At 44.0% G+C, this 16540-nt stretch overlaps 1 protein-coding gene across 4 annotated transcripts in view; it reads left to right on the top strand.

Annotated features, from left to right (window-relative positions):
• The window catches only part of MTMR1 (myotubularin related protein 1), a 52843-nt gene extending 40167 nt beyond the window's left edge, over window positions 1-12676 (top strand). For all 4 annotated transcript variants that reach the window (XM_075835876.1, XM_075835875.1, XM_075835874.1 and 1 more), the window contains 3 exons: window positions 4469-4582; window positions 5612-5788; window positions 11785-12676. In XM_075835876.1, the coding sequence (XP_075691991.1) occupies window positions 4469-4582; window positions 5612-5788; window positions 11785-11949 (456 nt within the window). In that variant the 3' untranslated portion in view covers window positions 11950-12676. The remainder of the gene's footprint in view (window positions 1-4468; window positions 4583-5611; window positions 5789-11784) is intronic.
• Window positions 12677-16540: the final 3864 nt, after the last annotated feature.

The following is a 16540-nucleotide window of genomic DNA, read 5'->3' as shown; positions in this document are numbered from 1 at the left end:
ATGAGGTGTTTGGTACCCAGGATGCCTGGATGGCCAGATAGTGCGGAGTCGTGATTTTCCCTAAGTACCCTTAGCCGGAATTGCAGGGGAACAAACAGCTTGTTCTCAGGAAGGTTCCCAGGAGCTGAACCTTGATCAGCAGCAATTTCAGAGACTAAATCGGACTCGATAGAGGAAATGACTATACCTGGAGGCAAAATACAAACAGGATCTTCCTCCGAAGGAGGGCTGGCCATGAAGCTACGCGACAGTGCATCCGCCTTAATATTTTTAGACCCGGCCCTATAGGTAACCAAAAAATTGAATCTGGTAAAAAACAACGCCCATCGAGCTTGTCTCGGGTTTAGCCTCCGGGCAGATTCTAGGAAAACCAGATTCTTGTGGTCGGTAAGGACCGTTACCTGGTGCCTAGCCCCCTCCAGGAAGTGGCGCCACTCTTCAAATGCCCATTTAATGGCTAAAAGTTCGCGGTTGCCAATATCATAGTTACACTCCGTGGGCGAAAACTTCCTAGAAAAGTAAGCACAGGGGCGGAGATGGGTGAGGGAGCTGGTACCCTGGGACAAGACGGCCCCCACTCCCACCTCGGACGCGTCAACCTCCACAATAAATGGCTCCCTTTGGTTGGGCTGAACCAGCACGGGGGCCGAGATAAAGCACTTCTTGAGGGTCTCAAAAGCCTGGACGGCCTCAGGGGGCCAATGGAGGACATCAGCACCCTTGCGAGTGAGGTCCGTAAGAGGCTTAGCGACGACCGAGAAGTTAGCAATAAATCTCCTGTAATAGTTAGCGAACCCCAAAAAACACTGTAGCGCTTTCAGGGAGGCAGGTTGGACCCATTCAGCCACAGCCTGAACCTTGGCAGGGTCCATGCGGAATTCATGAGGAGTGAGGATTTGACCTAAAAATGGTATCTCCTGTACCCCAAATACACATTTTTCGATTTTGGCAAACAGTTTGTTTTCTCGAAGGACCTGGAGCACTTTCCTGACATGCTCTATGTGGGAGGACCAGTCCCTGGAAAACACCAATATGTCATCAAGGTACACTACAAGAAATATCCCCAGGTAATTTCTCAAAATCTCATTTATGAAGTTCTGGAAGACCGCAGGGGCATTGCACAACCCAAAGGGCATGACGAGGTATTCGAAATGGCCTTCGGGCGTGTTAAACGCAGTCTTCCACTCATCCCCCTCTTTGATGCGAATAAGGTTATACGCCCCCCGTAGATCCAATTTAGAGAACCATTGGGCCCCCTGAACCTGATTAAAGAGATCAGGAATCAAAGGAAGGGGATACTGGTTCCTTACCGTGACCTTATTCAGGCCACGGTAGTCAATGCATGGCCTAAGACCCCCATCCTTCTTCCCTACGAAGAAGAAGCCAGCACCTACCGGAGAAGAAGAGGGACGAATGTAACCCTTGGCCAGGGATTCCTGGATATACTCCCTCATGGCTTCACGTTCGGGACAAGAAAGGTTAAATATCCTACCCTTAGGAAGCTTAGCTCCTGGTACCAATTCGATAGCGCAATCGTATTCTCTATGAGGCGGTAATACTTCGGAGGCCTCTTTAGAGAAAACATCAGCGAAGTCCTGAACAAACTCGGGTAGCGTATTCACCTCCTTAGGGGGAGAAATAGAATTAACAGAAAAACATGACGTACAACATTCATTACCCCATTTGGTTAGCTCCCCAGTATTCTAGTCAAACGTAGGATTATGCAACTGCAACCAGGGAAGACCTAGAACCAAATCGTACGATAATCCCTGCATCAATAGTACAGAGCATTGCTCCAAATGCATGGAGCCAACAAGGAGTTCAAAAACAGGGGTATGCTGTGTAAAATAACCATTAGCAAGAGGAGTGGAGTCGATACCCACTACCGGAACAGGTTTAGGCAAATCAATCAGAGGCATAGCGAGAGACATAGCAAATTCCACAGACATGATATTAGTAGAGGACCCTGAATCCACGAAGGCACTGCCGGTAGCAGACCTACCACCAAAAGAGACCTGAAAGGGAAGCAATATCTTAGTACGTTTCATATTTACGGGAAATACCTGTGCGCCCAAGTGACCTCCCCGATGATCACTTAGACGCGGGAGCTCTCTGACAGCATTCTTACGCTTGGGACAGTTGTTTACTTGGTGCTTGACATCCCCACAGTAGAAGCAGAGACCATTCTTCCTGCGGAATTCTCTACGTTGTTGAGGGGACACAGAAGCCCCGAGTTGCATAGGTATTTCTGAGTCTTTAGGGGAGAAACGAAGCAACGGGACTTCGGGAGGCATCATGGGGGAGTCGGAGGAAAAAACACATAAACGTTCACGTTGTCGTTCCCTGAGACGTCGGTCAAGTCGTACCACTAAAGCCATAACCTGGTCTAAGGAGTCAGAAGAGGGATAACTAACTAGCAGGTCTTTCAGGGCATTCGACAGACCCAACCTAAACTGGCACCTTAAGGCAGGGTCATTCCACCGAGAAGCTACGCACCACTTCCTAAAGTCAGAGCAATACTCCTCAACAGGTCTCTTACCCTGACGTAAGGTCACCAGCTGACTCTCGGCAAAGGCAGTTCTGTCAGTCTCGTCATAAATAAGTCCGAGGGCAGAAAAGAAACGATCAACGGAGGAAAGTTCAGGGGCGCCAGGAGCCAAGGAGAAGGCCCACTCTTGGGGCCCTTCCTGGAGCCGGGACATAATTATACCCACCCGCTGGCTCTCAGAACCTGAGGAGTGAGGCTTTAAGCGAAAGTAAAGCCTACAACTCTCCCGAAAGGAGAGAAAAGCCCTCCGGTCACCTGAGAACCGGTCGGGCAACTTGAGGTGGGGTTCAAGGGGTGCGGTGAGGGGAACTACCAAGGTAGCATCAGGCTGGTTGACCCTCTGAGCCAGGGCCTGGACCTGTAGGGAGAGACCCTGCATTTGCTGAGCCAGGGTTTCACGGGGTTCCATAATGGTGTCAGGGACCAGGGTAGACTAGGTATAGGGCTTGTGAATTTGTAATAGGGGGGGGGGGGGTAGGGAAACGGACAAGTGAGCCCTAATCTACCCGCCACTCTGTCCCTGCCTACTTGCAACGACCCGCCCTAGGCGACAGGGTACAACTGGGCGGCGGTCCCTGCGCTCAGTAAGTGCATGACAAACACGACAAACAAACAAGGGAATACAAGCAAGGGAAATGGGCAGTTGCTCGCGGAAACACCGTGAGCAACAGAGTAGTGAACGAGCCGAGTCAAGCCAGGAGAGTGCGAGGTACAAAGCGAAAAGCAGAAGAGTAGTCGGTAAGCCGTGGTCTGTATGGAGCAGGATCAAAAATAGCAGGAGCTGTAGCTGGGCCAGGAAACCTCAAGGAAAGAAATTCACAAGCACAGATGGACAGGAAGAGCAGGCTTAAATAGACCGAGGGCGGGAGCTAGCTGAGTCTGGCCAGGTTGCGATAGGCTCTCCCACTCCTAAGCCTGCCAGCCTGAGTGGAGGAAGCTGGTGTCTGTCTCAGGGATGTACACTCAGGTGTTGACTGATTAATTCTGGGAGTTAACCCCGAAGCAGTGCCTGGCAGATCCTTTACAGTAGGTTTATTTTATTCTTTCAGAGTGACATTTTTAAGATGATGCTTCAATTGTACCTTTAACCAAAAGCTACATTTTGCATTTTTGCCCACAGTTATGGAAGGCTGCAAGGCATGTAGATGTCCTTACCTCTGGTCAGAAGCCGACTTAAATTTTAAATGGGGTCATACCAATTTTAGACTTCTATGACATAGAAGATCAGTAGGCTGACCTAACCAAGCTGATTAAAATTTAGTGGACTACGTCATGGTTTTGACCAGCTGAATTCACAAGGCCGTAATACCGCAGCTTTCTAGGGTCTGTACTACAGCTGCAACATCTGGACCCCCTCACATTACACCCCATACTACGGCCGTATGACACTAGAATATGGTGCCTCTGAGATGTGGAGTTGCACACAAAATGCATAGTCTGTGGTTTCGAGTCAATTTATCATTCATCTAAGGCCTTATTTACACGAACGTGTTAACCGTCTGTGTGACGGCCGTTGAAGCAACGGCCGTCACACGGACCTATATAATTCATTGTGGCCGTTTACACGGCCGTTGTTTCCACGGACCGTGTGAAGGGTCCGTGAGAAAATAGGACATGTCCTATTTTTTCACGCATCCCTCCATAGTCTCTAGTCTATGGGGGATCCGGGATATCGCGTCCCGCAGCGCAGAGCACGGATGCACCTCGGACGTGAAAAACTACCGTTATTCACAACCGAGATGCGCAACGCTCGTGTGAATCCGGCCTAAAGGATATATACTGTATACATGGTCGCAATCATGTTTGTGATCCCCTGACGGATGTTTGCTATGCCAAATGTTCTGGTAATCAGAGTATTTCACATGTATTGAACAGAATCCGAGTATTCTAATAACACTGCTGTTTGTTTGGTATCTTTAGTTTCCTGCAGCCTTTGAGTTTAATGAGCTTTTCCTCATCACTATTCTGGACCATCTCTACAGCTGCTTGTTTGGCACGTTTTTACACAATAGTGAGCAGCAGAGGATGAAAGAGGTATGTTATTGATCACACGTGTGTTTATCAGGCATAGAACACACAGTGGTGGGGATTCACTAAGCAAAAATGCGCCAGAAGAAAGAAGCGTACATGGCGTGCGCTAAATTGATTTTATTCACTTTTTGCACCTTTTTAGACCGTTTTGCAAGTGTCTAGATAAAGGAGCCCTGCTAAAAGTCAACAAATCCGGCACATTTTATAACGGCGTCCTCCATTGTTTTGGCGCAAAATATTGATGTGAAGTATGCCAGCCATGATGTGGCATAAGGAAGAGAAAAGTATCAAATATTTTTAGCAAGGTGCGCCAAATTTATCATACAATGTGTGCCACTGGTAAATGTGGTGCAGTTTGTGCCGGTCTGTTTTATAATGTTAGACTATATTAATAAATCTCTCCCGATTAGAATTTGATCTCTTGCTATATTCTTACTATATGCCACACCTAATGCGACCGGTCATGTCTTACTGTTCTTTTTCTGACGCCATTATCAGAACATTATTCCAAACCGCTTTGGTTTCAGACCTTCGCTAATGCTAGAAAGGCCTGCAGATCTTTTAAATTGTGTGCTGGATGTTTTGTAACTTCCAGGATGGCTTTTCTTCTATTACGTTTTGTTTTAGAGATTAGAAACCTTTCATAGTGACAATAATAATATACATCTGGAAGGGGACAAATAGTTTCGTACATCACTGTAGATTATCTAATTTACACTGTTAACCACTAGGTGGCGCTAACGTATTTATTTCTGTATTTTCCACCTGCGCCCATAGTCATTATTATTCTTCACGTCTTTCCTGTTCATAATGTCAGACTGCCTACTTGCAGCTTCAGTGAGATAGAATCCCTCTGTTGCATTCATTAGCATCTTGGCATTCAATGTGATGATTATAACAACAAAAAAATTATTATATTAGTTTTTTTCGCTCTTCTAATCCAATTCCATGCATTACTGGCTTTGCAGTATAAGTGCCCCATGGTATGTACATGGGAAGTGTCAATGTGTCATTGTGTGTTTTTTCGTCTAGGAGGTGCAGACAAAGACTTTATCTTTGTGGTCGTACATCAATAGCCATGTGGATGAGTTTACGAACCCTTTCTATGTGAATTATGAGCACCATGTGCTGTATCCAGTTGCCAGTTTGAGCCACTTGGAACTTTGGGTGAATTATTACATTAGGTGGAATCCGAGGACCAGACCTCAGGTTTGTAACTACATGTCCAGCTTTTTAATTTTTTTTAATTTTTTTTTAGTATGTAAAAACTTACTCAGCTAAGCCGGGCTACATGTGGTTCGGTTTGTCACAGATTTAATGTGAGAATTAGGCTGATGCTTTCATGGAAGGTAAAGGAACACGAGCGCGCGATACGCAGAGGTGGGACCTGTATCTGTCAGACGTTTTATGGCATATCCTGTGGGTATATAATACATTTCTGGGATGGGAATACCCCTTCATGTCAATGCACTATGTGTTGATGGTTCAATGAGGGATATCTGGATTGGTATGGCCACCCACATATTGTGTTTTTTGTTTTTTTTCTTTGTTTTGGTTTTAAAAAAAAATTCCCATGTACCATTCCACCTATCCTGCTGATATTTTGCCTTTTATAACATCTTATTTTATTTCTCTCACCAGTTTTGATAAATCTGCCCAATGGCTCTTTATGTCCAGACCTATTCTAATTGTGAACTGGACAGGGTTCATTGTGAAATGATCTTCGGGTTTACATAGAATTATTTGCTTCACACTTTAGCTCATTTATATTAGACCCCCGTTCAAAGGTTTGAAAGAGGCATCTGTTTCTCTAACTAGGGACTCTGATGTGCACTGGGGCCTACCATTCGTTTTCAATCCTGTTAGAGCCAATATCTGCCGTTTTGTAAAGGGAGCCGTACACACCGTCGTAACATCCCTTCACATATGTCCGACGATCCCGTTTTGTTTCCCTCCTGTGTGGTACAGGGACCCCAGAGGGAAATTAATGCCGGACCTGATTCCATGTTCACCTAAGGATGCAGTTTCAGCATCCGTTGTGATGCGGGACCTTTCCCTGCACACGTCCAGCTATGGACGCTGGACTGGTGCACCTAAATGTCATTAGTTGTGACTGGCTAGACACACCTGATATGTGTGAACACAGCCTTAGATATCTTCAGTTTTTTGGCAGTTGTTGCATGGAATATTCTTAATTTCTCTGAACGAGAATAGGCGGACACGTTTTAATAGAAAGCTCTTTCTTTCTGGCAAATTTGGAACCATAATTTAAAACCAAAAATGCCTTGATTGTATTTCTGATCAACCTAAAGGCTATCGACACCTTTAACATGGGAAAAACATATTTTTGAATCTGTCAGTGGTTACCTGGAGTTGCACTTAGTTGCCGGCTGATATCTTCATTCCTTCGGTCATTTTCACACCCCTGATATTGAGTTTACAAGCTGCTCCGGTCTCAGACTTTTCTCATGAGGGCGCTCATTGTCACTCGGTATACAGAGCACAAAGCCGGGAAAAGTTCTATTACATCCTCTTGACAAGGAAGCGAGACCACAAGGCTTGCTTGTAGACAGAGACTGACTGGGCGCTAAGTGTGGAGAAGTAGCATCCATTGGATGGGTTTGGAGTGTAGTTTACCTTGTTACATGCATTGATCACATCTGATTTACTAATAAAGGTGTTGTCACATGAAGAAAAACACTTTTTGGTGGAAATGTAGTATTACATGCCAGTCATTCAAATGAATGGCCGTCTATCTAATGCCGGCATGTCCACCAGAGCAGGAGTTGCTCTGTAAGAGCGGCTATCCATTCTGGCACACAGATGGCGGTGTCCCAAGATGACCTCTCTATGACGTCCATATCCTCTAATAGGTTATATGGACAGGGGTTGTATTTATGGGACAACCCTTTTTAGCTTCCTACAACCTTAAAGGGGTTGTCCACCGGATAGGTCATCCGTATATGATCTGGGGGGGCAGTCACCCAGACCCCGCACCTATCAGCTGGTCTGGTGCCTCCGGGAACTGGATGTCCATGCCTGGAAGCAGTTGGCTCCGTACATAGCATAGCGGCCAAGCTGCAGTACTGCTGCTCTGCTTCTAGTCAAGTGAATAGACGCAGAGCTACAGTTCGGCATTACGCCCGCTATGCTATGTACGGAGCCAACTACTTCTGGCTCTGTACATGGCATACTGTGCAATGACATCCGGTTCCCGCAGGCCACCGGAGCAGCTGATCGGTGCGGGGTCTGGGTGTCGTACCCCCACAGATCATATACTGATGACCTATCCGGTAATGGACAACCCCTTTAATTTCCTATAGTCTCTTTCCTTTTTTGGGTCTATTGACCCAAGTATTCCACATTGTGGACAAATCTAAGGTTTTCGGTGCCTCCCCTACCATATCACTACCAAGTATTCTGCAGATGATATCAGCTCCGGTAATTATTTCCCGTTACTTATGAAGCGCCATCATATCCAGCAATGCTGTACACTGATTGTAAACGCACATCCGTAACCCCCATGCCATGAAACTGGTCACAATCTAAATTTCCCATCTCCGATGTGTAATCTAGGGCTAATGTCCTAGCCAAATAAAGGGGTTGTATGAGATTAGAAAAACATGGCCGCTCCCTTCCAGAAACCTCGCTGCTCTTGCTTTTGTGGCTATGACGGGTACGATTGCCTTGAATGGTGATAAGCTACAACGCAGTAGGAATTGAACCCGCGACCTCAATACTGCAACATTGCTTACCAAAAATCCCCCATGTATAGGAGAGTGAACCCCCAGATACCTGGATAGTACAGAAACCTAGGTATGTAGGTAAACAAACTGAACTTTAATTCTGACATGAGTTTTGCTAGTTCTATAAACCTTGGCGGATTATAGGCTCATTATCCCTGTTAGTTTATTTTGACTACAATTATGAAGTGGAGATGCATTAGTCTAGCAGTCGAACATGACACAGCAGACGCGCCATATGACAAGTATAATATTAGGACTAGCCTACATAATATGGATAATTGCAGTTCAGCCCCATTGTTTAGGTAGAAGTTATTAAAAAGTACACAGATCTGACGACGGCTTAGCATGGCGGATCTGTGGATCACTGCAGTGCAATGCTTATTGTCTCCACTGAAATACATCACATCGCTGCTTGTCTAATGGCTAAATAACGCGTTTCACTGGAAGTACATTTAATTGTCGGAGCTTTCTTGTCTAAACCCAGTCAGATCGCGTTCTATTTTATGATGAAGAGAATCAAGGCAGAAAACCGAACCACGGGAAAAAAAGGAGTCTTAAAGGAAATGTGTTTTTGCAGATAAATGAGAATAAATGGTGGCTTGATTTGACGGAGATCACACAGTGGCATTAAAACACATTTGCTTTTTCTATCGAGACTCCCTGTTGCAAGAGAAGATAAAAAAACAGACTCATTCAGCAAGAACAAATAGATTCATCACTTAACAGTTTTCAAGGTAATGCGTGTCCTTGAGTGAATAATGTTCCGTACATTATACAGCCAGACACACTTTGTAAATAGGAGTAGCCTTTGTGCTGAAGACCTTGTAGAACAGATCTCCTACCCCCATCCCCTGGAGTCTACACATGAATCTCTTTATTATAGCTGATAGATTTTTGCGGTTTATATAAGAATCCCCCCCCCTCTCCCGCACTTTGTATGATGAGCTTGCTAAAAATACATTAGTCATCCGTTATTTAGCACTTTTATATGATCAGTGTTAAAAGTCTAACGCCGCTGCCATAACCGGATACATATTCTTTCATTTGTATTATATATCTAGGCAGGATTTGTGTTTATCTACTTGCAGCCCCCCCCCCCCCCCTCAGTGTATTTAGGTTGCCTTGCAACCAGTATGGGTGACCACTGATTGAGAACATCTAGGTTCATCACAGCGGTAATGGCAGGAAGTTCTTACTTTACTGCAGCTCTATGCTATATAGTCCTGCATTAAATCCATCCTGTTACTTCAACAAGAAGCATGAGCTATGTATGACCGTCTGAGAAATCATACAGAATCTCCATAAAGCATACAAGACGAGGGGGGCAACAAGAACTATTGTGTGCTGTATGAGGGGGGAGGGGGCTAAGCAGAGGACTAAAATAGCAAGCAAATATGTACTACACCTAGAGTATAACCACAGAAAGAAGTGGTGGATCCATATAATGTGACCATTAAGTTATTGACTTTATCTGCAAAGGTGTTTTTTTTTTTCCTATGTACTTTCTGGGTAGGGGTTCTGATATGTTGGTTTTTTTTGGGGGGGGGGGGGGTTTAGCGCTGAAGTGAGGTAGCTAATGCATGTTCATTTATGTACAGTTTCTTATGTAGCATCAACATATTCTGCATCGTTGTACAAAGATCCTAATCTCAAACATAGTCACGGACCAATTTTATGGGATTTTCCCAACGTAAACATTTATAGCCTATCCACAGGATATGCTGTAAATGTCTGATAGTTGCGGGTAACAGAGTTGGATTCCACATCTTTCTCCAGAACTGGGTCACCCCACCTGGTGAGGCGCCTGCCGGAGAATAAATGGACAGGGGCCGGGCGAGCGTGATTGGCTGTTTCCGTAACTTTCATGAGCAGAATGGAGAGAGCAGCATACACGCGCGGCCACCTCTTCATTCTTTCTATGGCTGGATGCAGTGGCTGCCTCTCGGCATGATGGGGGTCAGCAATTCTGGACATAGGTGCGGTTCCCAATGCTGGTACTCTCATCTTTCAGACATTTCTGGCAAATCTCATAATTATGCCAGAAATGTTTAAGGGGAATACCCCTTTAATTATCCAGTTAATTAGTATAGAAGGAAATGTACAAACTCAATGCCGATGGTTTTAACATTTCTGAACCCATCTGTCCTAAGGGACCACTTACACGGCCTGACATGGGTTGTGTAAACAAACGCCGATCAATTCGACCGCTCGTTGATCGTCACTTGTTTGCTCCTTTCACAAGGAGCTATGTTTGGGGACGAGTGATCGTTCCTACAATCACTCATCCCCATAGATTTCCATAATGTCGGCAGCACATCTCCCTGTTTCCTATAGGAAGAAAATCTGAGTGACAATTGCACGAATTCCAACATGGTCAAAATTCTAGTGATTGTCGCAAGTTCGCCATACATTTTTTCCCTTTTTGCAAAAAAATTTAACTCCTATGCAAGTTGCGCAATTTAACCAGGATTCACAAACTACTAAAATTTACTGTGTGTGGCCAGCTTTAAAGAGGCTCTGTCACCAGATTTTGCAACCCCTATCTGCTATTGCAGCAGATCGGCGCTGCAATGTAGATTACAGTAACGTTTTTATTTTTAAAAAACGAGCATTTTTGGCCAAGTTATGACCATTTTCGTATTTATGCAAATGAGGCTTGCAAAAGTACAACTGGGCGTGTTGAGAAGTAAAAGTACAACTGGGCGTGTATTATGTGCGTACATCGGGGCGTGTTTACTACTTTTACTAGCTGGGCGTTCTGATGAGAAGTATCATCCACTTCTCTTCAGAACGCCCAGCTTCTGGCAGTGCAGACACAGCGTGTTCTCGAGAGATCACGCTGTGACGTCACTCACAGGTCCTGCATCGTGTCAGACGAGCGAGGACACATCGGCACCGGAGGCTACAGATGATTCTGCAGCAGCATCGGCGTTTGCAGGTAAGTCGATGTAGCTACTTACCTGCAAATGCTGATGCTGCTGCAGAATCAACTGTAGCCTCTGGTGCCGACACGATGCAGGACCTGTGAGTGACGTCACAGATCTGCACTGCCAGAAGCTGGGCGTTCTGAAGAGAAGTGGATGATACTTCTCATCAGAACGCCCAGCTAGTAAAAGTAGTAAACACGCCCCGATGTACGCACATAATACACGCCCACTTGGACTTTTACTTTAAACACGCCCAGTTGTACTTTTGCAAGCCTCATTTGCATAAATACGAAAATGGTCATAACTTGGCCAAAAATGCTCGTTTTTTAAAAATAAAAACGTTACTGTAATCTACATTGCAGCGCCGATCTGCTGCAATAGCAGATAGGGGTTGCAAAATCTGGTGACAGAGCCTCTTTAAATCCCATACAGATGGTTTTGTTGTTTTTAAAATAAAAAAAAACATAAGTATAAAAATATATATTTTTTTATTTCTACCATTCTAATAGTCTAATTTTGTTTGCGCTCTTAGATGCCAATTCATCAGAACCTTAAGGATCTCTTGGCTATTCGAGCAGAACTACAGAAGAAAGTGGATGAACTTCAACGTGAAGCGACAACCAGATCTGTGTCATCTTCATCTGACCGAGGATCTTCCCCTTCGCATTCCGCAACTCCTGTACACACCGCTGTCTGATGGCCAATAAATACTGAGGCACAGCATGGAGACACGTACTGGCAATCTGCCAGGTGCTCTCTAACATCTGCCGTGTACGAAAAAATATCTCGTTGGACACCAAGGCATCAGTGCAATTTTTTTTTTTCAGTTTTTTTTTTTTTCTTTATAAAAAAAAATAATTCACCTGCGGGAGTTTTTGCATTTGCTACAAACACGTCAAGAGAAAAAAACATCACGATTAAACGCTGGCAGTCATTCCGTTTTTGCCTCCACAGGATTTGTAAATCTTTTACCATTCAATATTGTTTACAGGCCTTGCACTCCTGTGCTTATGAGATGTTACAGTGGAATGTTTTTCCCAGTGCCGTATACTGTATAGATGTATTATTTGTTGTTTTGTTTATATTAGTCGTTTTTACATTCATTTATTTTATATTGTATTTTTGTTCTGAAGCTGACGTAACTTCTAGCCGGTTATTGCAGTAGCGGACATTTCATAAAAGGCTCATTTGATGTGATCTCTATGAAGGGACCCAGGCCTGGAAGAGATGGTATTTTTTAATATCGTATAAACTGACATTGTAATTTAAATTCCATATTGCACCTATTTAAAAAGAAATGTAAAGCACCTGATGCCATGTAAAGCAACCGAACAATGAATGGAAGTAACCACATGTAAGTTATACTGTTGCACCGAAGTATGTATTTGTATAGTGTTTTTATCTCTGAAACATGAGGTTTTTTTTATTTCACCGTTGCCACGTTTTGTTTGTTAAATGTTCACTTGTCCGGCAAATGTTAATAGCAATTACCCTATAAACAAACAAAATGACAGCCCCTCAAACCCATCCTGACCTGCGCCATAAAGGTAGCATACAGCTGAGAGCCTGCTGCAATGGCTGGGAATGGTAAGGTAATTATTACGCCTTTTTTGTTATTTTATGGAATTCTCAGCTGTTTGAAAAAGATTTCATGGGGTTGGAAAACCCCTCTAAGGCACTATTGTGGGACAGATGGGACTAAAATGCAAATGTTTTTTTTTTCAGTGTATGAGATAATGCGCCTAAGTAGGAATTGTAGTTTCGTGTAGTTAGTATTAATTCAATGTCTTTGAAATGGACCTTTATTAAAAAATAGTTTTACTTTTCATGACACTGCTTCTATATATTCTGTGTACATAGAAGCTGTATCGTTCAATCTTAGCCGATTTCAGTCAGTTCAGCTGAACGGACGGCTTGGCAGAGAGCGGGTCCTGCGTGTATCCGACACTCATGACTTCGATGTGATCATTATTAGCTGGATCCTGTGTGTCAGACACGCAGGAACTGCTCTCAGCCGAACGGTCATTACAGCATTGTCGGAATCGGCTGCGAGAGAACAATACAGCGTCTGTATACAGGATCCATAGAAGCGGTATTGTAACAAATGTTTTAATAAAAGTAAATTTGAAAGTATAGCCTATAACACATTGATTTAAGAACAAACAATTGCTTCTAATGGTGTGTGTGTATATATATTAAAAAAAAATCACTGTAGCATGGAGACCTATTGATCTGCATAGGAGCTGTAGACATGAAACGGTAGGCGTTCTGAATTTCTTACAGTTGCATTGAAGCCATAAAAATATGGTTGCAAAGTTGGACGTATGTTTTAACATAGAGATTGGTGGGAGCGGAAATGAGCAAGCGTTTCACACGTGACAGGAAAATAGTTTTAATCGTATTTAATTCTCTGCAAATCAATTCTTACATCTCTGCCCGGCAGCAATATTACATTCTTAAAACGCACCTCCAGCTGAGAACGACACCGCTCAGCTGCTTGTACTCAACTTCTGCTTCAGTTTTGGAGTATGAAGTACCGTAACTATCTGACAGCTACTTAAGGTCGGCCATATTTGCTCTCATGGGGCTGTATTTTTTGTCACCAGGTTAACCAGAAGTCTCCTCCTCCCTCTCAGATCTCCATTGCAATCCCAGTGAGAATACTCCCATCTCTTTCACTGTACGGAGACATGGGTGTCTATGGCTGCAGAGCATAAAACATGATCTGATATCAGAAAGCAAATGTTTATTGGTCGATCAGGAATGGGTGATCTTTAGTTATGTTTATGTTTGTAAAGAAAATCTTTTTTTAATTTAGTCTCTAATTGAATGCCAGGAAGTGAAGTTCAACTGTGTTATAAGTGTGGGAGCAAGAATGTCTGTTAATAGTGGTCAACCGGATGTATTTTGGGGCTTGTAATGCTGCACATTTCCTAGAAGCGAGTGCAATTATAGCGTTGACTGCCCCCGTAGCTTTCAAGCTGTTAGGCTTCGTCCACATCTGCATCGCAGATCCTGTGGGAAGTAGCGCCGTATGCTGCACTATTTTGTCTGATAAAACGACTGATACCATGCTAGGAACCCATTAAAGTCAAGGTGTTCGTCATATGGATCCCGTGTTGCCGGTTTTTCAATTTTTCCTCTTCTTCGGCGAAGCAGAACAGAAAACCAGGACGCAAATCTGAACAAAGCCTTTGAAAGACAACAGCCAACCTCTCACTTCAATGGTATACAGGATCACTCCTACCCGATCATTATGGCAAAGATGGCTGCCTTCCCCTGGGCCACACAGCAGATATACACAGGCTGCTAGTCGGGCATCACTGATAATAGTCTCTTCCTATTTTGATTTAATAGAAAGCAGTACGCTGGCAGCGTTGGACATAACTGTAGTAAAAGAAAGTTATAAGGATTTTTAACAAATGCAGCTTTTTTTTATTGTACAGATCTTCAAAAATTTACATTCGAATATATATAAATATACTTTGAAGCGTCACTGTCCCATTCTCTACAGTGGCGTCACATCTGCGTAGCCTAGCTGATGGGAGACGTTGGACCAGAAGGTTGCTTTGTTGTGTGTGGGGGAAGGGACTAATATCCAGAGCCTATAACTGATCGGGATGAGACAGGGGCTGCCGACGGGGGATGGTAATTTCTGTTTTGATACAAGTCGCCTCTATGGCCGCCTGCTCCACTGCAGAATTATAGCAATGCTTCCTAACACTATAATGACCGGTCTACCTTGCTAAACAATGTAAATGTATTTATTGTTTTTTCCAGCCATTTTGCTCAATCATATTTTTGCTGAGTGGGTTTGATGTTGCCTGGCAACCCGGAGGGTCACTGCTTGATGTTTAAAGCTGGGATGTTCGCACTTCTAATATTGCCATTTTGTTTTCCCACAATGCTGTGAAATTGGGACCTCAAATATATGCAAAACCAGCTTTTTGCTCAATGACTACAAATAAGGTTTTCTGTCAAGCACAGAACCATACGAGCTGTAGCTGCAGCATGTTTTATTCAAGAGTCCGATCTGAAAGCAGCAACAAAATAAATATGGTTTTAAATAGGATTAGAGTCAAATTCAAAGAACTTCTGCTAACAAGAGAAAAACGCGTAGGAAAGTGTTGTGTATCAACTTGGTGCTGTATTTAACGGGCAGCTGCTCCAATCCGGACCGCCGGGGAGGTCACTGGTCACGTGATCTTCCGTCTGACTCTCTAAATCTTAGAGCGTCTGCTGTAGGAAACGGAAGTTAGTTTCTCAATGTGAAGCTCCTAGACTTACGGTGAGATGCCGATCACTGGTTTCTACAGCTGATGCTGTAGGATACAGAAAGACAGTGTGAAGATCATGTGACCCAGTGGCGGCCCGGAACGGAGCAACTACCCGTGAGTGTCGCATAGTTTAGCAAACACGTCTCTATACTATTAGCCCACAGGGCACCAAAAAATAAAAAAAAATATCCAAATGAGCGGTGAAGTGTGTGTGGTACTTTAGGCGTTTGTGGTATACGGCGACGTATACGTTTTCAAAGTTACAAAAACGTATGCATTTGTAACATGCTTACGTTTTTTTTTTGTAGTATACGTTGTGTGCGTTTTTATAAATCTGTGTCCGTTCTTGCATCTAAAAAGGTAATTTTTTTTTTTTATATTGAGCTAAATTACACTTTGTATAGTCAAGGTTTCCCATACATGGTGACAAATGTATACGTTTTACGTATACAAACATAGTGGTTTAGGGCCTGTTCACATCAGCGTTGGCTTTCCGTTCCGTCGGAGGTTTCCGTCGGGTGAACCCCGCAATGGAAAGTCAACGCTGATGTGAACAGGCCCTGAGGGTGTGTGCACACGATAGCAGGCATTTACGTGTGAAAAGACAGACTGTTTTCAAGAGAAAACAGCTGCGTCGTTTCACACGTAAATGCTCCTCGTAATGTACGAGGCGTCTGAGACGCTCGTAAATCTTGAGCTGCTCTTCATTGACTTCAATGAAGAACGGCTCAAATTACGTTGCAAAGAAGTGCCCTGCACTTCTTTGCCGAGGCAGTCAATTTACGCCTCGTCGCTTGACAGCTGTCAAACGACAACGCGTAAATTACAGGTCGTCTGCACAGTACGTCGGCAAACCCATTCAAATGAATGGGCAGATGTTTGCCGACGTATTGTAGCCCTATTTTCAGGCGTAAAACGAGGCATAATACGCCTCGTTTACGCCTGAAAATAGGTCGTGTGAACCCAGCCTAAGATTGCATAAGTCGCCATTGACCTCAATGCAAATAAACA

Source organism: Rhinoderma darwinii, chromosome 8 (assembly GCF_050947455.1).
Source record: "Rhinoderma darwinii isolate aRhiDar2 chromosome 8, aRhiDar2.hap1, whole genome shotgun sequence".
In the NCBI taxonomy this organism is placed as follows: domain Eukaryota; kingdom Metazoa; phylum Chordata; class Amphibia; order Anura; family Rhinodermatidae; genus Rhinoderma; species Rhinoderma darwinii.
This window is presented reverse-complemented; position numbering and strand designations above follow the sequence as displayed.